This window comes from Zophobas morio, unplaced genomic scaffold (genome assembly GCF_036711695.1).
Source record: "Zophobas morio isolate AGI-343-1 ecotype UQ-CSIRO unplaced genomic scaffold, CSIRO_AGI_Zmor_V1 ptg000012l, whole genome shotgun sequence".
NCBI classification, from domain to species: Eukaryota; Metazoa; Arthropoda; class Insecta; order Coleoptera; family Tenebrionidae; genus Zophobas; species Zophobas morio.
The window spans coordinates 19,706,657-19,730,902 of NW_026972117.1; the positions used below are offsets into that span (position 1 = coordinate 19,706,657).

Consider the following 24,246-nt stretch of genomic DNA (forward strand, 5'->3'; position numbering starts at 1 on the left):
GGTATTAACGCGAAAAAGCCATTTAAAACACTACATCAACAAACGACTTTGCTAAATCATGTTTAAGATCTTTAACAGATTTAACTTTAGCTATTCCTAAATGAAGCGAATAAAGTAAAACAATAAAATAGTGATGTTGTAACCAGTTCATAACCGCACCACTGTGTGTCTGATGTTTGTTTCTCAATTTAAAGTCGTTTATATAAATAAAAGATATTTTATGCTTGTGCTATAATTCAAAACGCTTTAACTCTTTGAATTAAATCCGAGCAACTTCACACTAGCGAGACATGCATTGTAGTTGGTTACTGAGCTCAATTACCAAAGGCAAAAACTGCTGTCAACAGCAAACTGCTTTATCCAGTGCTTTAAAATTAAAAGCGCGTCATGCCATTTCATGTTTCCTCCTCTGGTGCATTGTCTATTTTCTTAAATTCCTAACAAATTACAACATGAAGAAACAACTTAAATGACAGAACAATGCAGAGCCGCTCAAGCAGAAATCCTTTCATTCGGATACTCCTAAGGTAGTAGACAATGAGGTATAAATTTATCCAATTTAGCCGTAGTTTTAGAAAGAGTTCAATTACAGAGAATAGTTATTTGTAATGCAAGTGCGAGAAACGGCACTTTGTCATAGAAGAATGAAGTTGTTTTGATGGGGCGTTGGAGATTTAAAAAGTTTTTCAGGTAATTACATTTTAAGAATAAAATAACTTTGGCGCAATGATTTATTAAAGCATTGTTCTTCATTTTGCGCTTTTTGTTTTCAGCAGAGACATAAAAAATCGTACCTTGGTAGTCACAAATTTAAGCGTGTGAATAAAAAAATCAACATCAGAAACTTGGATTTTAACTAAAAGTCACTAAGATTAATATAGTTCTGAAAACCTTTTCTGTACTCATTCTTTTAAATTCTGAATCTGGCCTGGTTTATTATTTATACATACTATTCATAGATGCGGAAGTGTATATAAATGAGGCGATAAAATTTATTTTAAAATTTTGTTTCTCTTGCTATATCTCACTTGAACTGTAAACTCAAACTCTTCTATGGAAACTTAAAATAGATATTGACAGCTTTTCATCGAAAGTTTCTTGAATCTTTTTCGTAAGTAAATCAATACAAAGTATGCACAGAAAAATTCAGAAAAGCCTGCATTTATAATTGTAGCTGCAAACACACTTGGAATTTACAGAAGAATTTCTTAGGAGTAAATCTTTAAATGATCTTTCTCTTAAGGAAAGAATTGGAAAATATCTAATGAACAGGTATTTTTATGCTTACCTAATTTTTATAATAAAAAACCAAGTTAACAAGTTGTTGAACGTAAGTGTTTAAAATAATTGTAAACACGTACATATTTCACTGTATTTAAAAAAAAGTCACCCCTAAATTTCACGTTTCAGGTTCTTTTAGGTCGGGTGACGATGAGTCAGTAAGTCACACTTCCCTCTTTATACATAAACAGGGTAGGACAACATGAGCATTCCCCTCGATACCTCATTAATTACTACTGTTAGAGATAGAAGAAAAGTCGGTGACCAAAGTTTTACGAATTTTGAGCTCAATAGTGTAAAATTATTTTCAATTTTTCAGTTATTGATGAAATTCCGAATAACGTTGCCAATTTCATTTCTACTAGATTGTTTTAGTTTTTAGATTTTGCAATTTTTCGATCAGCAATTTCGTGAGTATTCAATTTTAAATTTTTAAATTTTTCATTGATTTGCAAGTTTTCAGTTTTTCATTTTTTTGTTAATAAGACAAGACTAATATGACAAATATGATATTTCCTCTAAGAAAATTGAGGGCGGGTGGGCGGGGCTACTACTTGCTACGATACGACTGAACAATATTAAGAATAGCCGCTGGAATCAAGAGGGGGTAGGTGGGTGGGGCTACTACTTGCTTATAGCCCCGCTCAGCTCTTTTCTCTATTTCATTAACTCATTTTATTTACTAAAAAATGTGAATTGAATTCTATTTTAACAAGTGGTAGAATCTAGGATTTAAAACAAAGTAAAAAGTTGCCCCGCCCACCCACCCCTGTTCTGTTTGGTCATTCATTCTTATTGGCTCTGAAGAACGGAAGTTGGATTTTATATTGATGAATTAATGGAATCTAGGATTACATTTTTTATTAATACAGTTTAATTTTTGCAAAATTCAATTTTTAGATTTTGTAATTTTCCGATTAGAAAGTTTTCATTTTTTTTTTTAGTATTTGTTAAGATAAGACTGATTTTAGCGAATGACATACCCCCTAAGAAAATAGAGGGTGGGTGGGCGGGCCTAGTACTTGTTAAGATAAGACTAATTTTTGGCAAATGACATACTCTCTAAAAAAATAGAGGGCGGGTGTGTGGGGCTAGTACTTATTAAGATAAGACTGAACGATATTAAGAGCAGCCACTGGAATGAAGCGGGGGTACGTGGGCGGGGATACTGTTTCTATATAAGGTTCTTACTCCGCTTCGCCCACTTCTTTTCTCTGTTTCTTTGACTATCTTCTCTACTTACTATAAAATGGGAATTAAATTGTATGTTGACAAGGGGTAGAATCTACGATTTAAAATAAAGTAAAAAGTACATACAGTCGACTTTTTTAACTAGAGCAGCCTGTATTTTATTACTGCATTTTATTTTTATTCTTTCTTGTTTATTAATCATTGTCTCTACCTAAAGTTGATAGTTTCTGAGATTTTTTATTTCTTTAACAGGCAAACTAAAATATCGAAAGAAAGAGAATAAAAAACAAATTAATCTGCAATAGTAAAATACACGATGTTCTATTATATTGTTACGTTGAACGGGTGATTAAAATCGGCGTGGGTTAAACTCAACAATTTAATTCTTAGTAACGCAAATTGACACGACTAATTACACATCGATTATGTATAAAAATAATTCCGGCGCAACTTGTCTGGATTTTCTCGACACTCGCTGAACTCGACTTATTCACTGAATAATCTCGTTCCTGTAGGTGGCCTCCATTTAAACCCATATTCCTTCCATACTAGAAGAAATGCATACATACTAGAAGACCCATAGGCGTCGTACCGGGGCGGCGTATGGGTTTATTTCGTAATTATTTTAGGTTTGTTTTAAGTAAAAACAGGTGTAAAATGCAAAATATATTTGCAGCAGGCCTTAAAAATTATTATTTGTCGTTTATTTTTACTATCTTAAATGCAGTCGGGTTGACAGGTCATTGACATTATAATATGTTTTCTGACCTGACATTATTTTGTTGTTAAATGTCGTTTTCAGTAACCGTCAGTATTTGACACGACTGTTTCTTTATTCAATTTTAAATTTTTAAATTTTTCATTGATTTGCAAGTTTTCAGTTTTTCATTTTTTTGTTAATAAGACAAGACTAATATGACAAATATGATATTTCCTCTAAGAAAATTGAGGGCGGGTGGGCGGGGCTACTACTTGCTACGATACGACTGAACAATATTAAGAATAGCCGCTGGAATCAAGAGGGGGTAGGTGGGTGGGGCTACTACTTGCTTATAGCCCCGCTCAGCTCTTTTCTCTATTTCATTAACTCATTTTATTTACTAAAAAATGTGAATTGAATTCTATTTTAACAAGTGGTAGAATCTAGGATTTAAAACAAAGTAAAAAGTTGCCCCGCCCACCCACCCCTGTTCTGTTTGGTCATTCATTCTTATTGGCTCTGAAGAACGGAAGTTGGATTTTATATTGATGAATTAATGGAATCTAGGATTACATTTTTTATTAATACAGTTTAATTTTTGCAAAATTCAATTTTTAGATTTTGTAATTTTCCGATTAGAAAGTTTTCATTTTTTTTTTTAGTATTTGTTAAGATAAGACTGATTTTAGCGAATGACATACCCCCTAAGAAAATAGAGGGTGGGTGGGCGGGCCTAGTACTTGTTAAGATAAGACTAATTTTTGGCAAATGACATACTCTCTAAAAAAATAGAGGGCGGGTGTGTGGGGCTAGTACTTATTAAGATAAGACTGAACGATATTAAGAGCAGCCACTGGAATGAAGCGGGGGTACGTGGGCGGGGATACTGTTTCTATATAAGGTTCTTACTCCGCTTCGCCCACTTCTTTTCTCTGTTTCTTTGACTATCTTCTCTACTTACTATAAAATGGGAATTAAATTGTATGTTGACAAGGGGTAGAATCTACGATTTAAAATAAAGTAAAAAGTACATACAGTCGACTTTTTTAACTAGAGCAGCCTGTATTTTATTACTGCATTTTATTTTTATTCTTTCTTGTTTATTAATCATTGTCTCTACCTAAAGTTGATAGTTTCTGAGATTTTTTATTTCTTTAACAGGCAAACTAAAATATCGAAAGAAAGAGAATAAAAAACAAATTAATCTGCAATAGTAAAATACACGATGTTCTATTATATTGTTACGTTGAACGGGTGATTAAAATCGGCGTGGGTTAAACTCAACAATTTAATTCTTAGTAACGCAAATTGACACGACTAATTACACATCGATTATGTATAAAAATAATTCCGGCGCAACTTGTCTGGATTTTCTCGACACTCGCTGAACTCGACTTATTCACTGAATAATCTCGTTCCTGTAGGTGGCCTCCATTTAAACCCATATTCCTTCCATACTAGAAGAAATGCATACATACTAGAAGACCCATAGGCGTCGTACCGGGGCGGCGTATGGGTTTATTTCGTAATTATTTTAGGTTTGTTTTAAGTAAAAACAGGTGTAAAATGCAAAATATATTTGCAGCAGGCCTTAAAAATTATTATTTGTCGTTTATTTTTACTATCTTAAATGCAGTCGGGTTGACAGGTCATTGACATTATAATATGTTTTCTGACCTGACATTATTTTGTTGTTAAATGTCGTTTTCAGTAACCGTCAGTATTTGACACGACTGTTTCTTTATTCTAAAAAAGCTCTAAAGAATTGAATTTTCACCGCCACTCCAAAAATTTTTTGTTGTTTAATACTTAATTGAAGCAAATTGTTACATTGGTAATTCTGTGTTATAGGCAGATATACTGGTATGTCAGTTCACAGTTGTCAATTCCTGATGGCAGTTCCTGACTAGGTGTCATAAATGTCAATTTATCAATCATAAAATTTTAAATATGTTGAGATCCTAACAAAAAAATCACAAATCATTAATAGTCACTCGTTTATACATTGATGTCTCAATAAACATTAGAATAATATCTAAGCTAAGGAAAATGAATTTCGATAATATCTTAGTTAACTGGATCTACAGTTTTGTCAGAGACCGTTTTCAGTATGTTAAGCACTGCAATATTATATCTAAACCTGTTGTTATGTCATCAGGTGTGCCTCAAGGGTCATACTGTGGTCCCTTGCTATGTTTACTTTTCATGAATGACATTTTTCAAGTAATTAAGTATTCTAGTATATTACTATTTGCAGATGAGGCGAAAGTTTACAAAGATATAAAATTGGTGGAGGATTGTCATCTTCTCCAAGAAGATGTTAGAAATGTCATTGAAATATATTTAAAAAAACCTTAGCAAACTAAATCTTCTGTAATTATTGTAACTTTAACTTAGTCCAGTTATTTCATAAGGATTATAGATCCTGTCAATAAATATCTAATATCAAATAGAAAAAATAGTTGTATCATTCTTCGAGGACCATACAATGAAATAAAATATTTTCAGCGATACAGAGTGAGTACACAACTTTGTTATTTCAAATGGAACGCCGTATATATTCTGACTGATCTCTTCTGTTACTCCAATTTGTTTTAAATTGTTTAGCAAAGGAACAGTTATTTTTAAAATTTGTATTACAATATTTTGTGGTGAGGTAAATGCACGCTTTGTTGTGGTGCAAAAAAAGAGCCATGAGGGACAATGATTTAAATAAGGTTCAAGACCAAGTTTGTATTGTAAATATTTCTTAGAGTATAAGAGATTGGAAGACATTATGCACGAGGTCATAGTGTAGACAGATTAGAGAAGGGAAGCGGTTCTAGAATTTGGAAAATAGAACAGATAGAAGAAAAACTGTTGGACGATTTATAAAAGTGCTAAAAGAAATCTGTGTGCAGAAAAGAATAGAACGTTTGAATACATTATTATTTTAATTAACACAAAGCTCAAATTGAAGACAGACGGCTACTGATACTTCTCTAAAAAGTTGGGAAACTTTTATGAATATTGTAGGACATCTCAGAAACTGAGGACAAAGTATAAGAGGAATGGTATTCGAAAACCTACAAAGTTCTACGAAGTCCCACTTGAGGAGTTTTCCCTTGAAAACGCAGGCATGATTTTGAAAAAAAAATTTCAGTGTTCGGAAAACCGGAGGAACACTCGAAGAAAAACCCAACTGTTGAACGAGATCGAGGAAATTATAGTCGAAGTAGAACATTATCCTGACAGTGTAGAACATTTCCAACGCTCAATAATAGATCACAAAAGCTTTCTTTCTGAAAATGTAGCAGTAGAAAAGACACATTGATGGAGGAATTTTCTGGGAAGCTGATGAAGACAGTATTATTGATTTATCTGATTATTATTTGTCGTCCAAGAGAAACTGAACAAAAGAATTTTTGAAACGCTTAATGACTATAGAATAGAGCCTAAGCCGGACTAACAGAGGAACAAATAAAGGAGCTTTTGAACAAATAGCCAATTAGGAATTTTGTCAGATACCCTCTGCATAAATAAATGTTTATGATTGCAAACGCAACGATCATAAACAGAAGTGCTCTTATAAAGGACAGTGCTTTTAATTGTGTTTGAAGCCAATGAGTCACTCTAGCAACGAACTCGAGCAGAGAAAGAGAGCGACAGCTAGGACTGTACAAGGAATGCAGGTTGAATTGTGTTGTTACAAAGGTTGTTAAGTTACTGGAATTTTCAAACGTCATATTAAAGGGGCCACATGGAAACCTTGCAAATTGTAGGTCGCAATATTATTCTACATCTTCAAATTCTACAATAAATTAATTTTATGCATCTTCCCTTTTAATTATATTATAAATGTTCTTAACTAAGTCCTCACATTGTTTGTCGTGTTTAGTTTTATTGCGACAGCCGGGTTTTATATTTGCGTGTTATTGCGAAAGTAAAAAAAAGAGGTTATAAATGAGTTGTAGTATGTTTAAACGACCACTTTGACCGGAATCAATACTGTATCGTTCGTCAATAAATAAATGATTTAGTTTTAAATCCGTCCGATTTTAGCACATTTTATTTCACACACTATCGCAAATTACTTGACTATTATTATTTATTAATCAGCAGGGGTTTACACAACAATTGAAAATAATCCTGATACAATTAGTCGCAATTAACCGGTGTACAATTTTTTGTTGGCAAAACGGTATAAATTTTACATAATGATCAAAGATTACGTGTCCTTTGAATAAAGTATAACGCACATGAATGAAGTTGTCTCCCAACAGTGTAGAAAAAATAGGAAAACAACAAAGTTACTTACCTTTTTTTAGCTGCTCATAAATTATTTCCCAGGTCCATCCAACTGTTTTAGAACCACCATAAAACTTTCAGCATTTAATTAAAAATTAACAAAATTCCCCCACCCGAACAAGCAATAAAACCACCTTTACAGCGAATGAGGTGTCGTTAAACGTTAAAAATGAATAAAACGTGGGTAAAAGAAAAAATCCGGTAACATTCAAGTCACACTTTATTTTATTTTAATATTCTTTAATCGTCGATAAACGATAAAAATATGTTTCTTTTTACAATGGATGATGGAAAATAAAATATAATTTTTTTGCTTAATTATATAAAAAAATGATTGATTGTATGTATAGCCTATGTCAGATATTTACATTGTGCAAAAGCATAGAGTCAATAAACGTCAACATTAAGGGATGAGAAAGAAACATAAATCCATCCCTCACATACATAATTTAGACCGCAATGAAAGTTTTAACAGCGGAAAGCGTCAATACACTAGTGTACATAAAAAAAATTATCACATTACAAAAACGTACAGTCTTGGACACGTTCAATGTCCGCCGCACGCCTATGCCCTATGGTACACTCGGATCAGAATAAATGCTACTTTTGATTCTGAGGAGGCGGATGAAGACTGGGGTCATTTCAGATTTTATTATATCCAATGACGAGTTTATTACACCACCCTTGTTTTATCACTGCTTTACGGGGCTGTTAATCACCGCACGTTATTATTAGGGGATTCCCTTTTATGACATCTTGAGGGTGTAACACTCACTTTTTAGAAATTTATCACATTACGTCAGGGCCAAAATTGTGACGAAGAGGACAGTCACCAGGCGGAGAATGGGCAATTTCGGTGACCGAGTCGTCGAACTCTTCACTGAAACAAGAAGGGAGGTTAGAATGGCACTATTTGAACGTGGCTGAGTTAACGATTTATGAACACAAGTTCGGTGTATTATTATTAATGCAAGCGAGTCATCGAGCGGGAAAATTCGTAGGACGTCAATACGATTACTATTATTTTATATGAAGAAAGCATTCATTACGCAGACAGGTGTGTGGTAAAAGTTCTTGAAATATCACGTTATCGAAATTACCAAAATGTGGAAGGTTAAAATCAAAAATTACATCAAATTCTTCTGATTGCTCGTTCACTACTGAAATAAATTTCTGCAAGTACATCGCGCAAGACAGGAAACTTTACTAATTACGTTTCTAATGGAGCTCCTCACAAACAGATAGCAAACTGAAATTAATTTCCAAACTATTGTTAAAAATCTTTTGCTACCGAACTTATTCGTACATGGTGGAAATATCAGTAAGGAAATCAGTTAGAATTTAGTTGAAGCAAAGAAAATATTTTTATTGAGACTAATCTACATCAAGTTCACAGAATCTATATATTAACACGGTGGTTTACGATATTTAAAATTAAAAATCTGTCTTTACTTTTGAAATTTACTTAAACCCAACTTCCCTCGCCTCTGAAGCATACCAAATGAATGTCAGTGTAGTTAGTAATTTTTGATGAGGACAAATGTACTTTTAATTTTAATATGTAACGTTACTCTGTATTAAAAAAATTAGCGTAATTAAATGGATCGTTTCTGAAATAGATGAAAAAACCCGCAGGTGTTGGGGTCGACCTTTCACATTCAAAGCTGAGCGCTTTGTCACGTTCTATGCTACAAACACGTTGATAATATGATATTTACATTTAGAGCAACTCTGTTCGTAGAACAATAGAACGGCCATAATGACATAATAAATTTTAATCGATGTTCTGCAATCACTAAATCAATGTTAGTGTATTTTTGGCTTTCCTTGAAAAAGTCACTAGTTAAAAATAACAGTATTAACTCCCACAACTAGTAATAATTAGCGTAATGGAATGTATAACAAATCCGTCTAAAGAGGCTTTCTCCTCTCAGTATTTTTTTACTTAAAGTAAAATTTAAATAAATAATGTACATGTTTATAGCTTAATATACAATTAAATTTAGAATCTTCATGAATAATTTATTGATAAACAAATCTCTTCAACTTATCCGCTCTAGCTCCGGGCAGCCTTTATTAAAGCTTATCAAAAATTAATTCGTTGTCTGAATAATTATAAGTGACAAGACTCACAATAATTTTTTTCACAGGGAATAATAAATGAGGGCGTCTGTTTTTCGATGTCATTCGGAGCAAAAGTAATCAATAGAAGATGTAGTCGTGGAAAATAATTGTGAAAATAATAAGTTTTTATCTTGATGACATAAGCATGATTTTAAGAAACATGGGTACAATATGTTAGACTTCTAACAATGTTATGAACGAATTCCATTTTTCTAATGGAGTTATATAATTTTTAGAGTTGAGTTTGGTTTGTCATCATTTAGAAAATATCTGTTTTATCACAGTTCGATAAAATACCATTTGACGACCAAAGACATCAGGTGAATTAACAACCACGATTCATGAATGTTTTAGTTAAGATTCATTATTTCAAAACCTGTTATTGAAATGACATTTGTTGATTCCTTAACCTAATTTCTAAAAAAAGATTATTAATAGTTTTAAAGCTACGAGTAGTTTCATCAAAATAATGAATGGATATACCGGAATTATTTTCGGTCTATATCAAATTTGTTCTTGTTCTTAAAAATGGACGTTGGACCCAGTCAACACAAAATCAGAATGTTTTTGCTCGCACGGTATAACGTTAATATATCATACCGAATTGCGCAGAAGGACTTTAACCATTGTTGTAGCAACTCGAATTTTCCACATTGGTGCTTACGAAATTCTAGAATGCAATGAGGAATGCTGCAAACCTTAGCTTAATTCGACATGGAACGAGGGGCAAGGCAGAAAATAATTACTTGTCAATGCAACCAGATAGCTTCACCAGCTGATTACACACTTGTTTCTCTGATTCAGTTTAGAGTGTATACACAAATTTGTCACCACAACTTGTGATCTCCAATGCGAAAGGGTGGAACGTATCCACAAGCTTTACAATTAAAAAGATAAAATTAAAACTTATACATTTTCAATTTAAGTTTGCGAAGCTTTCTGAGTTAATAAAGCTAAACCTAAAGTTATATTTTAATGCGACAGGTAGAGTGAATAATCTGTTTTTAGGTTAAGTTAAGTCAGGTGATAAACTTAATATCACCACATTTATAACAGGTTGCTAATTAATTTCGTAAATGACAAGAGATTCAAATTAAGTTGTTTGTTAGTCGTTTTCCTAATTTCAGTCGTAGCTATTTAAATTTATTCTGCCAATATGAAAGGCTATTTACTACTCACAATTAATCACCTTTCAATGCTATAGATTAAACAGCCCAATTTTATTCGAAATTCAGATTTCATGCAATTTCATGCAAAGGAAAAACTGACAAAAGATCTTACAGATCCGCTAGTCTTTTCCTTAGAACCCTAAATTAAATTTTCTTTTCATTTGCAAAGATGACTTCCAACCAGGGAAATAAAGTAACGGACGCAAAGGAGATATCTTGTATACGGTGGATATAATTTAATAGTTAAATGGTCAATGTCAGGATCAAGACACTACAACGTATTATTTCTCCTTTGTTTTATTAAAGAAGAAATGTTAATTTTATGTACGACAATAGACTATTTTCTGCTGTGATCGGCATTTTTAGCTACTGTCCAAATGACAGTATTGACATTCTACCTGCGTCACACTCGGATCCAAATTAATTTTAGAATATTAGAAAAGCGCTTTTCTCTTTGCTCTGAATTATTAAAGTTAATGTCAATATAGCTTCTACTAGCGTATTCCCACATTTATATGAACGTTTTGAGTACATTTTAAATACTGTAAAACTTCTACTTCGTTTGTTTTATTTATTAAATCAAAAACAGTTTAACTCATTTTTCCGAAATTCTGAAAACACAGGGCTTATACTTATTCGAACCATATGGATCCTTAATTTTAGTAGTGCAGGCGTCTTCTCATCCGAACATTCGTTACATAACTAAGTAGGACGCATACGTACTGCTTCCATGCGCAAATTTTTTAAGTGATCACATTTTCTGAAAGACGATCTCGCCTCCTCTGTCCGATGTATGCGTACTACTTAGCTGCGTAATGAATGTTCGAATGAGAAGACTAGCACAATTAAGAATAATCCTTGTATCGACCAAAGGACAATTGGCAGGAGAACAAATTTTGTCTTCGTATCATTTAACATTTGCCCAAAAATTAAAACTCACAATCATCCTAAACAATTAACTCTGTAATTTTTTGGGAACATCAAAATTTTTTTCATTTTGATTTTGTAGTATTGGAAATTGTCCATTAAGTGGAATATTTGCTCTGTTGGACAATAAATTATATTATTATTATTATTATTAATAGAAACTACTTTTATGATTTACTTCTTTTCCAGATGAGGCAAAATTTTCTAACAAAGGTGGTGTTATCAAGTATATCTGACATTATTGCAACTAAAACAACACAAACTGGATTAAAGAAGGGCATTTTCAAACACCTTATTCCACAAACGCTTGGTGCGTGGCCCTCGGGAAACAAATTATTGGTTTCTGTGTTTTTGGAGACAATTTGAATGAGGATTCTTATTTAAATTTTATTCAAACGAATTTACCGTTTTTACATGAAAATGTTAATTTAGAAGTACGAGAAAATTTATGGGTTCCCTTGTGCATTATCATAGGCGGGTGCGGGATTACATTGATGTAGTTTTCGCTAATGGATAGATTTTTGTGGAGCACAGTTTACCAAACTCCAATAAACAGGGTGAAACATTTGGAAAATAATTGTATGTACGATTTTGAGCAGCCGCTAAATAAATTTCAAAAGTTTTGATCCTTTGGAAATGTATTCTGAGTTGTTTTCTCAATTCTGTCGGGTTCATTATTAGTTATTTTATTACTCATGAAACACCTGTACTCGTATAAAATGTTTCAATGTATTTTCCCTGTATTTTTCGTGTTCCTTACTTTTAATGTCTACTGTATACATAAAACTCTGCTGCCCTATATTGTGAAAAGCGATTGAAATATTGAAATTCTACAAATACCGCTGTTTTGTATTAAAATTGAAATCTCAACTTGGAATCCACAGCTCTGATCAATAAATTTTTGCAGGAAAGCAGAAGAGTTTTATGTCTTGCGTAATTGTATTAATTTATTCTTACAAGATGAGATTCGTCGTAGGATGTTCTAAATAAGACTGTAAAGAGCGAATTCTAAGGCAAATGACTTTTCATTTTGGTTGTAGACAAATTGATGAAAATAGTATATAAATGTGTATCTGAGAAAAATAATAAATACTAAGGAAACAGCTTTAAAAAAGAATTACTTGTCCCAAGTTTGCTATTTTATTTATTTAGTTATTTTACTATGTATATTTGTAAGTGATTAATACAATTAGAACAAATATTGGGGTTCACGATATTTGGATAGCAGTAGATGAAACTGCAAAGTCTTATGGGCAATACATTGCAAACGTCATAATTAGTAAATTATCTGCTGATCACATTTACTGGCATGGACTATATTGGAAAAAATCATTAATGTAACACTGGCACGTTTTATCAGTGAGTCGTTAGGTAATTCCATACATTATTAAAAAAATCCATATTTCTCGTATCAATTTAAATTAACTTAGACTTGCATTAGTGTTCGTTCAAATTGCATCTTAGTAACGTCACTCAGATTGGTTATATTTACCAAAGCACGGTTGCAAAGCTCCATTAACATTGTTGCACAATTAGGGCAAATTTGCAACTTTGCTACATGGTAAGGTAAGTAATCTCATGTAAGACGAAGTTAAATTTGGTCTGTGACCCAATTTCTGAAATGATAATGTTAAGTCAAATATAATAATACAGGTATATTATGGCCAAAGCGAATCAAATACATGCATACATGGTTCAATGTAGCAAACATCTGGAAATATTTTATCCCAACTTAATTCACGTAACATGTTTGGTTCACGCCTAATAACTGAAGTTATCCGGATTCAATATGAAGAATGATTTAATTTTCAACGTAAAGAAATTATTTCTTAAAGCTCATTTGAGCATCCAACCCTTCCGGGAAGCCTTACCGGATTCTCTATTGCCTCCAGAACCTGTTCTGCCAAGTTGGGATTCATAGATTGAAGCGGCAATATATTATTACGATCACTTCGACGACACAAAATAGATACTAATTCCAACAAAAGCATCTCAAACATAATTTTAGACTTATATACCGGGTGTCTGGAAAATGGCGGATTAATTCTTCATAATCAATACGTTTTGTAGGGGGGTTTCGGGAGTTCCAAAAAAATTATTAAAACATTCTTTATGATGTAGATTATAAAAAAATTTAATTTTATAAAAGTAAAATTGGCAGCACTGCACGCACCTAATACGTAAATACCTCCAGTTTACTTTCTGATTTTTTAGTAACCACGGTGACTGAAATCCACCTTTTCTTTTTTTTTTGAAAGAAATAACCATAACAACCAGTAGTCATTAATCGTTGTGCATTATCTATATATATAAAAATCAATTGCTGTTCGTTAGTCTCGCTAAAACTCGAGAACGGCTGAACGGATTTGTCTTATCTTGGTTTTGAAATGTCCGTGGAGGTCTAGGGAAGCTTTAAAAGGTGAGAAAAATTCGAATAATTGCCGGTAAAACCCTAAAAACAGCACTTTTCTTCTTGACAACCAAGTGACAATCTTTTATTTCTAAAAAGACAAAAGACATCAAATGTTTCACAGTTCAGAACATGTTGTATTGGAAAATAGAATTTCTGTTTTTAGTATTTTTGTTTCTCACCGTTTAAACCTTCTCTGAATTTCCATAAATATTTCAAGACCAAACTCTCAGCTAAAAGATAAAAAAATTCTAAAAATTTTGCATGGGGATCGCCACTTCGAATTAATTTGAATAGTTGGCGTTCCTGACGGACCTGTCGTCTAACTAACGTGTCATACAAGACTAATTCTTCCGTGCGATTGTGAAAAGTATATTGCATTTCAAGTCGTTCTTTGTTTTTTCGTAAAAAAAACGTCGTTTATTTTAAGAAAAGTCTTGGTTAAAGTGAATTTAGTTACACATTGCGAAAGTGTCTTATTAATTTTGATCTGCCATTCTATTTACCTATAGTCACTTTGTTGGTTTCGACAAAACCTCAAACTTTACCGTTATTCGAGGATTTAATTTGAAGTTTTCAATATTTTAAAATTCTCAAGACAAAATTTACAGATCTGATTGACTGTGAAAATAATTCTGTGTCGTTTTATAAAGTTCATTACAATGCCGAGAAGACGACAAGTTGACATAGGTCCACGAAGTCAATCCGCAATGAATTATTTCATGGGTAATTCGGATATGGAAGTTGATCAGCGTTGTGCTCATAATCAACATAATCAAACATTGAAGCGAGACATTGGGTGGTACGAATAAAACTGAATAGATACTCATATTCGAAGTACGAAGTACCTACTTCATTATTACTCTTATATACCTGAGCATCTACTCTATGTACTGAGTACCTACTTGAAAACATTGCATTTCCCCGGACACAAATTAAACATCTAGCTATGCGTTTTGTGCGCATTTAATCTAAAAATGAGCATCGGCGTGGCAAATGACTGAGCTGTCTGTAAAGCAGCTTAGAAAACGAGTAGGATCGTTGTAAGAGTGAATTTTGACTAAACATGGATACTTTCATGAACGTGGAACGTCGTCAAAAGGTGCATTCAGTTTGAAAAACACATTAGGAGCGGGAATATCGAAAATTTTTCAGGTAATTGACTTTTATTTATGCATAAAATGTGCAGTGTGTTTTTTCTAACAGAGACATTCCCATCTCAAGGTGTCTACCCCACACTAACTTATATATTAGTGACTCGAGTTTTGCCTTGATAGACACTGTCACTGTTTTCCTTTCTTGTTATATCGAGTTGCTACTTGAGCATCATTTGTTACGTACTGAAGTATTAGCATTATATAGAAAAACTAGAAATATTTTGATTTGATATTCGAGTAGATACTTCGTATTTCGAGTATGAGCATCTACTGAGTTTTATTTATATCAACCATTGTCAAAAAATTGATCGACCGTTGTTTCGACAGAACTTCCGTCTCACCAAAAGTATAATGAAACATATTCAGCATTTTCAAGTTGAGTCTTTTCTTCACACAATTTTGTGATGACCTAATCAACATTTACGATCAACACGTATACCACCTTGGATTGGTGCAGTGTAATACTAAAAATAACTGTATTGTATTCCCAAAATTATCTGCGAAAATCGAGTAAGCCGTTCCATCAATTTTTTGGGGGGAGTAATTAACTATTCTTAACAATTTACCATGCCTACAATAATTTTAAAACGTCTGCAAGATCTCAAAGTATTCATTTCTGCAACTTGAGCTATTCTCTAAAATAAATTGACTGATCCATACATTTTTTTGAGTCACTGTAAAAGCAAATCTAAAAAGTATGAATGCAATGATAAATTACGAAAATATACTGATGATATTTTGCACATTTTAGATAGGATTTATTCGGCAAAATCTTGAGATGACGTCATCAAGTTTTTGGGCTTGATAAACAGATATATTTTGATTAAAAACGTACCATGTCAAACAGTAACTTCAAAACGTCTGCAATATTTCAAAATTCAGTTTTGCAATTCTTGATTCAATCAATAAAATAAATTGACTCAGTGATTATTTTTTTTGAGACATCCCCTATAACCAAAACTAAAAAATATGAATGGAATGATAAATCACAAGTATAGTCTCATTCTATTTTGGACATTTTAGATAGGATTCATTTGGCAAAATTTTGGGCTGACGCCATGAATTTTTTGGAGGGAATAAGTAAATATATTTTGAATAAAAATTTATTATGCTTATCATATGTTAAAAACATCTGCAACATTTCAACGCATTCGGTTTTGCAGATTCAAAATTAAATTGTAGGTGAAACGAAGTTCACAGGGTCAGCTAGTTAGTAATAAAACAAGCTAGGAGTATTATTTTTCATTAATAAATATACCAAAAAAAAGATTTAATAAGAGAGTTATAAATTATAAACAAAAACAAAACCAATAAAAGAAAAATCCATTAAAGTCTAACCAACAAAACACGAGAGAAGATGTTCAAAATTAATGCCTTGTGCATATAAGTAAGCTCGTAATGTTTCCTAATTTTGATCATTTTTTGTAAAAGTTAGTCATCAGTACTTGCTAAGATAAAACTGATTTTCGCAAATGACATACCTTCTAAGAAAAGAGAGGGTGGGTGGGCGGGGCTAGTACCTGTTACTGTTAAGATAAGACTGATTTTGGCAAATGCGATACCCTCTGAGAAAAGAGAACGCAGGTGGGCGGGCAAGCACCTCCTAAGATAAAACTGATTTTGGCAAATGAAATACACTCTAAGAAAAGAGTGGCCGTATGGGCGGAGCTAGTACCTGCTAAAATAAGACTGATTTGGGCTAATGACTAGCCTCATCCACCCGCCCTCTTTTTTCTTAGAGAGTATTTCATTTGCCAAGATCAGTCTTATCTTAGCAGGTGCTAGCCCCGCCCACCCACCCCCTCTTTTCTTATAGGGTATGTCATCTGCCAAAATCAGTTTTATCTTAGCAGGTGCTAGCCCCGCCCACCCACCCCCTCTTTTCTTATAGGGTATGTCATCTGCCAAAATCAGTTTTATCTTAGCTGGTACTAGCCCCGCCCACCCACACTCTCTTTTCTTAGAGAGTATTTCGTTTGCCAAAATCAGTCTTATCTTAGCAGGTACTAGCCCCTCCCACCCACCCTCTCTTTTCTTAGAGAGAATGTCATTTGCCAAAATTACTAATGAGATATCCTTTAAAAAAAGAGAGGGTGGGTGGTGTTAAGACTGATTTTGCAAATGACGTATACCTGAAGAAATTTAATCCAATTATTATAAGAACAGACAGTAGAAGCTCCAAAGCATTTTCAAATTCTTTCCAAAGATTGTTTTAAATAAAAAAAGGGTCCAAAATTAACTTAAAAACAGGTCACGTCAGAATTTTACAAAAAAAATCTCCATGAGGTGCAAAATAATACACCATGGGTACCTAAGAGTCTTCCGAATTAAAAAAAAAAACACTGCAGCACTCAAGACTTTTTCAGATTCGTAAAAAATAAAACACTAAAAGCTCAAGAGATAATATAAAAAGATGACCTCATCTTAGTGACATTGGAGCCCACGAAACATAAAACATCCACAAAATTTATGAATACAGAAGAAGATAGTACTTTTAAAGAATATGTTTTATTTAGAAAATACTCGGCACTACGACCTTCTACCTTTCAAGGCCAGTGATTTTTGTTAGATCAGCGCAATGGTAAATGTACCCGACAATTTGTTGGCATACATCGAATTGGAGCTGTCCCAAGAAAAGTTGCTCCATTTCTTCAATTTGACCATCCGGAAAAGTACACGGGGCATTGAAATTCTAGAAAAAGAAGTTTCAATGGATGTTATTTCCACAGAAGATATTTATAAAGAACATTTGCAGAAACAGTTAGTGATATCTGGCGTAGTAGTAATACAAATTGCGTATTTAATTTTTGTACTTGTTCGCACCGATTTTTGCTGAGTTGTACAATGGCGTAAATTTAAAGTCCGGCACCAGGTGACATTTTCATGACATTTTCACCAATTTAGGCAAACGCGGCTTTTATTACCCATTTTATCTTCATCATCTCCACGGTGATTTTTTATTCAATCAAATTACAAATTTGACGTTAAGAAATTTGACACTTTTAAATTCTGGTTTCCTAGGATTCTGAAACAATAATAAAGTCATATTTACAGTCGTCAAAAAGTTCTGCCCGACTTTAAATTTCCCCCACCCCTTCGCTTTATATCAGGCAAACATTGTTGTCAAATGGGACATTGTGTGATGTTTGACAGATCCTTCTTTATGTATAAAAATGTCCTAATGGACAAAAGGAAAATTTTTTCGGTCGAAAATTTAGAAAAATATCCAATTTGTTATGCAAATTTTAACGAAGATTAGGATCGCTGATTATGTAAAATAATAAAATAAATGTAGATCTCGAAGAAAAGCAAACGCGTTTTTTCTAAAACTTGCCGAAAGCGCCTATTTTGCCATTTTCGAGCCTAAATCCCCCATTTTGATAATCTGCTTTAGGGTTTGTTTTGTTTTTTAGCCTAAATTCCACTCTTTATAGTAAGAAGTGATAAATCAGCCCACGTGAGCTGTTAAGCGGCTGTCAAATGTAGGACTTGAGTAGTGCTGCTGTGCCAATTAGGTTCCTACTAAAAGCGTTATGTGAGCGTGCACTTTACTACTGTACAGTTTTCTCTTTTTGTCCATCTCGTATAACGCAAATCCAAAAATTGTGATTGTTACCTTTGAAAGCTACATATATCTGTATTTAATACTACTGGCATTAAAAAAAATCAACCGCTTTATCAAAACCCCAACTGGTAATCTTTTATAATCCCCTCAATTTAGATAAAATAACTTTTCATCCCGCATTCCCCAAAATAAAATTCCATCAGCAAATTCCCGCCGATAAAAATTAAAACCGAAAAAATTAACAATCCCAACGAAATCGCTAAAATTAATTCCCGTCCACTCGAACAACCCGCTTGCATTAACACCGCCTGAACCGAGCTTTTGTGAGGATACTTCAGCGTGATACACACCATGCCACGGGGATTGGATGAAGGTGGTCCACTCACCGAGAAGGAGGGCCTCTCGCATGTCCTTGATGGGTAAATTCTGCACGATGCTCTCCCTGTCCGTGCGCAAGAGTGACGGTGACACCGACGCTATGCACTTCACTTTCATGGAGCCACCCTGGAAGTGGCGGCTGCTGAGGGTGAACCGCAAACCGAGCGTCGTCGTTATCAGACCCTGGCGGTGGTGGATGGGAGGGTAGCGGATCAGAGCGCCCTGACTCGTCACCTGGAATGAAAAGAGAATGTGGGATGAAGAAACGCGACGAAATCTTGACCGCATAACAAAGCGTTGTTATGAATAGGAGGGTATTCAAACATCTTTTTTAACTCTCGCGTAGAGGCGTTCTCACGAGACCAGAAAAGGGTACAGCTACAGAAAATAAAAGGCACGGGCTCTCGCGGGAAACAACAAATCGAAGACGCAATGAAACAAAAGTTAGTAGAAAATAGCATCATTTATAGAAAACTTTGAAAAAGCAGAGTGAAAATTTTACACCGAATAGCCTTCTTAGTAAAACTAAAGTATAGTAAGAATAGTAAGCGGAGGCTGGGTATGGATTATAAATCCATTACAAAGAATGCAATAAAGTTTATAAAGGAAACATTAAATAACTGAAAGACAGAATCTATGAAAGGTGTAATGTAGAGGGATAGCAAAGCATGCAGCAGAAAACGGGTATAGATTCGATTTCCTGCAACCAAAAAGTTTACACAAAGAAATATGTTTCCACATTGTTTTATATATAATGTTATACAGCTGTAAAATGATTTGCACCGAACATTCCTGGCCTCCGAAACACAAAGAGTACAGCACTGAATTTCAAGAAATGTCGTTCAAAAACATTATAAACAAGGTAGATTTGACAAATTTAATTTTTTAAACATAAATTTACATAATTTAGTCATTTTAATACAAGGAAGACCGCATAAAGCATATTCTGGAATCTTTATCAAGAACTTTGGTCGTAACTAGAGAGCGGATTTATAAGCACAAAAAAATTATGAATAAGCGCTTAAATAAGCACAACATTTTCAATAAAAAAGTTTTATTTTAAGCAAAAAAGCATTAAATAAGCAAAACACTTTCATTAAAAAAGTTTTATTTTAAGCAAAAAAGCATTAAAAACTTAATCATATTACAAATCAAAGAACACTTTTTAGAACTTTGGATAAAATATTATTACAATAATCCTAGACTTTATATTTTACACACGTATTTCAGTTTTCTTTAAAACAATTTATGATTGTAATATGTTCCAAGTTGTCCACTGTAAAATTTTTTCGCCGATCATTTAAAATGTAAAATTGGGGAATGTGCGTTCAACATCCACACTCGTTGTTGGCGCAAATTTGAATTTTGCAACTAATGTTGAATCTAACTCCAAATTTTCCACCTTCTGGCCTTGTAAAACACGAGCAACGTCGGAAAGAACACCGAAACCTGCATTTTTATTTAACACTTCGTCAAGTTTTTGAGATACTCTAGTACCAATATCACCCCTTACTGCGTTTGCTTGTTGTTTAAATTCTTTCACTAAGTTTATGGCATCTACCAAGAACATGTTGGATTTTTCTAACTTTTCTATTACCTCACATACGAATTGATAATTGCTTCTTAGAAAAGCTAGATCTTGTCGCAAATCTTTGTTTTCCAAAATATTTATGCAATCTTTAATCGATTGAGAAGAATCTTCGCTAAACTCCGTAACTACTTCCTCAAATTCGTTGATATATTTGTCATAATAAAATGTGGCCTGTAACCATATTCCCCACCTCGTTATAATCGGCTCTGGGGGCAATGGTATGTTTGGAAATTTTTCCTTAAAATGTTGCACTCTTAGTGGGGCTTTAACAAAAATCTTTTTACCATTTGCCATTAATTTATTAACAGTAGGAAACTGCAAACGTATTCTTTCAACCACTCTGTTTAAACCGTGGGCAATGCAAGTAGAGTGAATTAAATTGGGGTATAATATTTTTAGATTATTCCCTGCTTTCAACATATAACGAGCTGCAACCGAGATCATCAATAAAATTTTATTCGCCGGTACGGCATTTGGCAAAAATAGTGACGTAAGACTGTCATTTACAAATCTGGTAATCGTATTGCCATTTGTTGTATCTAACATTTTCAAACTTACTACATACCCTCGACTAGGGAAATTTTCATTTAAGATTCCAACAATTAAACTTGCCACGTATCTTCCACAACTATCGGTTGTTTCATCGACAGCGACCCATAAATAAATTATCTCCAATGCGATATTTAATTTCGTTGTAAACTTGCTGAAACACTGGGCCTACATAATTTTTTCGGAGAGTACTTTCAACCGGAATATGTCGATTGCAGTGTTTTTCGAGGAATTTTTGAAGAGAGCCTTTGTCCAATTTTTTTAAAGGTATATTGGACTGGATCATCATTTTACATAAATCGAAATTAAACTGAAACTGCTCATCTTTTGTGGAAGTAGATCCAATAGATTCATTTATGGTCTGCTATTTAATTTTAGAAACTTCAAACATTTTCTTCCTTTCTACATGAAGAGTCGTTCTGACATGTTGCGTCACGTTATATTTTTTATCACTTTGAATCTAAAACAACGTACATATACAGGATTAACAGAGGAAAATAGATAAAAAAAAATTAGTGGGCTTACGGTTTTCACACAAGCTCTGCAAAATATTTTGTTGTTTTCTAATTTTAATTGTGGAAAATCCCTTATCCACTCATCCGGCGTCGATTTTACTTTCGGCATTCTTTTAAAATATTAGTAATATTACCAAAAAAAAACTCAACATATAACAAGTACTAACACTGTACTACGACAGATGCGATAGACTGATAGTTGTGAAATAAACGGTTCATTTACTTAAAAGTTCCATTAGAAAAATTTTAAGGTAGGTAGTTGGGTACAATAATCCTTTTTTCTAGAAAATCTTCAACGGTCTTGCCGCAAAATGCCAAAAAAGAACATCTGGTTAAAAGCTTTAACTCATTATCAACGGAAGTAAGGATTTAAAGTCATAAAATCTATGGACTATTTTTCTAATCCTATAATAAAATTTTATTACCCAAACGACCGGAACCTATTCACAGAAAGGGTCTTGAGTAAGTGTACTTCAATGGTCAAGTCCAGGTAAAATGCATACGCTACGATACGACTAACTAACAAGTATTTGTCATCCCGACAAGACCGACATTGGAACAAAATATGCATTAAAACTCATATTCGTCGAAAAAAGCATTAAATAAGCATATAAGTTTTAATATGCATAAAATTGAAAAAAAAGCAAATAAGCATAAAAAAAATGTGTCAAATGACTCCAAATTGTATCATAGTTACAGATATAAAAAAGTTTTGAAGTGCTTACATTTTTCACAAAAAGCATTAAACCTAGAAATCCGCTCTCTAGTCGTAACATTTACCTGGTAACAAAAAAACTAAGCGAATTGAGCTTCAAGTCAGCTTTTAGTTCTCACAGAAAGCCAAGAAAAATTTGATTTTAAATTTTAATTATGGATCTTCGTTTTTGAATTCGACTCGATAAAGCTTTGCTGGATTTCATGCGGGACTTGACTATTTATTTTTTATAAATGCGATTGGTTCTGCTAAATACCGTTTCTTCTGTTTTCTGCTACAAATTTCTTTTAGACTCACTTCAAAAAAAGTCAATTAATTTTCGTGACATACTCTTCATCAACACCGGGTGTCTGGAAAACGGAAGAACTCTTCAGTACGTTATGTACGGGGGTTTTGGGAGTAGCAAAAGGATAATAAAAAAATTATTTCTGATGTAGATTACGAAAAAACCTAATTTTATAAAAGTAAATTTAAAATTTCTGATTTCTTAGTAGCAATTGTGACTGAAGACAAAATCAGTCGTAACACCACAGGATAACTCATTAGTAATTTTGGCATTGACATTTTCTCTAAGAAAAGAAAGGGTGGGTGGGCGGGACTAGTCCCTGCTAAGATAAAACTGATTTTGGCAAATGACATACCGTATAAGAAAAGAGAGGGTGGGTGGGCGGGGCTAGGACCTGCTAAGATAAGACTGAATTTTAGCAAATGAAATATTAGCTCAGAAAAGAGAGGGTGGGTGGGCGGTGCTAGTACCTGCTAAGTTAAGATTGAGATTAGGTCTTTTGCCAAAATTTCTTTTTTTTAGAGTGTAAGGTCTTTTACCAAAATCAGTCTAATTTTGGCAAGTACTAGCAACACCCACCAGTCCTTTATTTTCTTAGAGGGTATGTGATTTTCCGAAATTAGTCTTATCTTGGCAGTTACTAACTCCGCCCACCCACCCTCTCTTCTCTTAGAGCATATCTCATTTGTCAAAATCAGTCTTAATTTAGCAGGTAGGTGAGACCTGCTAAGAAGACTGATTTTAGCAAATGACGTATCCTCTAAGAAATTTTATTAAATTATTATTATAAGAAGAACCTCAAGATTGTTTTAAATTTACCAAAAAAAAAAAGAAAAACGGAGTCCCAAAATAACTCAAAAACAGGTCAGGTCAGAATTTTCCAAAAATAGAAGACCAAAGTTCCCCAAAATTGCTTTAAATAATTTACAAAAAAAATCTCCAGAGGACCGAAAATTAACTGGGAACATTTTAAACGTAGGCTTTTGAAAGCTTTGACACTTAAAAAACTTAAAAGTTTGATTACTAGTTATTGTGATAATGAATTTGTTGTTTAGTTGTAAAACGTAGCAAAAGAACCAGTTTTAAAATCATTATAACTCCACCAAAATGTGAGAAGGATTTTTTTTACTATTTTACCTAGACTGACCAATTGTCTAGTAAGAGCGTAGCATAGAGTTAATTCACCATTTTCCAGACACCCGGTATTGGGTACAAAATATGTCTACAATAAACCTAAAATTGTATTGGTGACAACTGACAAGGCGGGCTAGTAACCTTACTTTCTCCAAGAACAAAATTAACGTTTTTCAAAAAGTCTGTCAAATGTCAATTTGTGTTTTTTTACGAATGCATCATCTATATGGTGTAAACTTTAATTTGATAATGATATGCCGTAATCAT

General features: G+C 33.3%; 1 protein-coding gene across 3 annotated transcripts in view; it reads right to left on the reverse strand.

The window, feature by feature from the left end:
- Positions 1 to 7,661: 7,661 nt before the first annotated feature.
- LOC135127977 (uncharacterized) overlaps positions 7,662 to 24,246 on the reverse strand; it is a 242,239-nt gene continuing 225,654 nt past the window's right edge. For all 3 annotated transcript variants that reach the window (XM_064054717.1, XM_064054716.1, XM_064054715.1), the window contains 2 exons: positions 19,198 to 19,423; positions 7,662 to 8,339 (listed from right to left, as the gene is read on the reverse strand). In XM_064054717.1, coding sequence (XP_063910787.1) covers positions 8,254 to 8,339; positions 19,198 to 19,423 — 312 coding nt within the window. In that variant the 3' untranslated portion in view covers positions 7,662 to 8,253. The remainder of the gene's footprint in view (positions 8,340 to 19,197; positions 19,424 to 24,246) is intronic.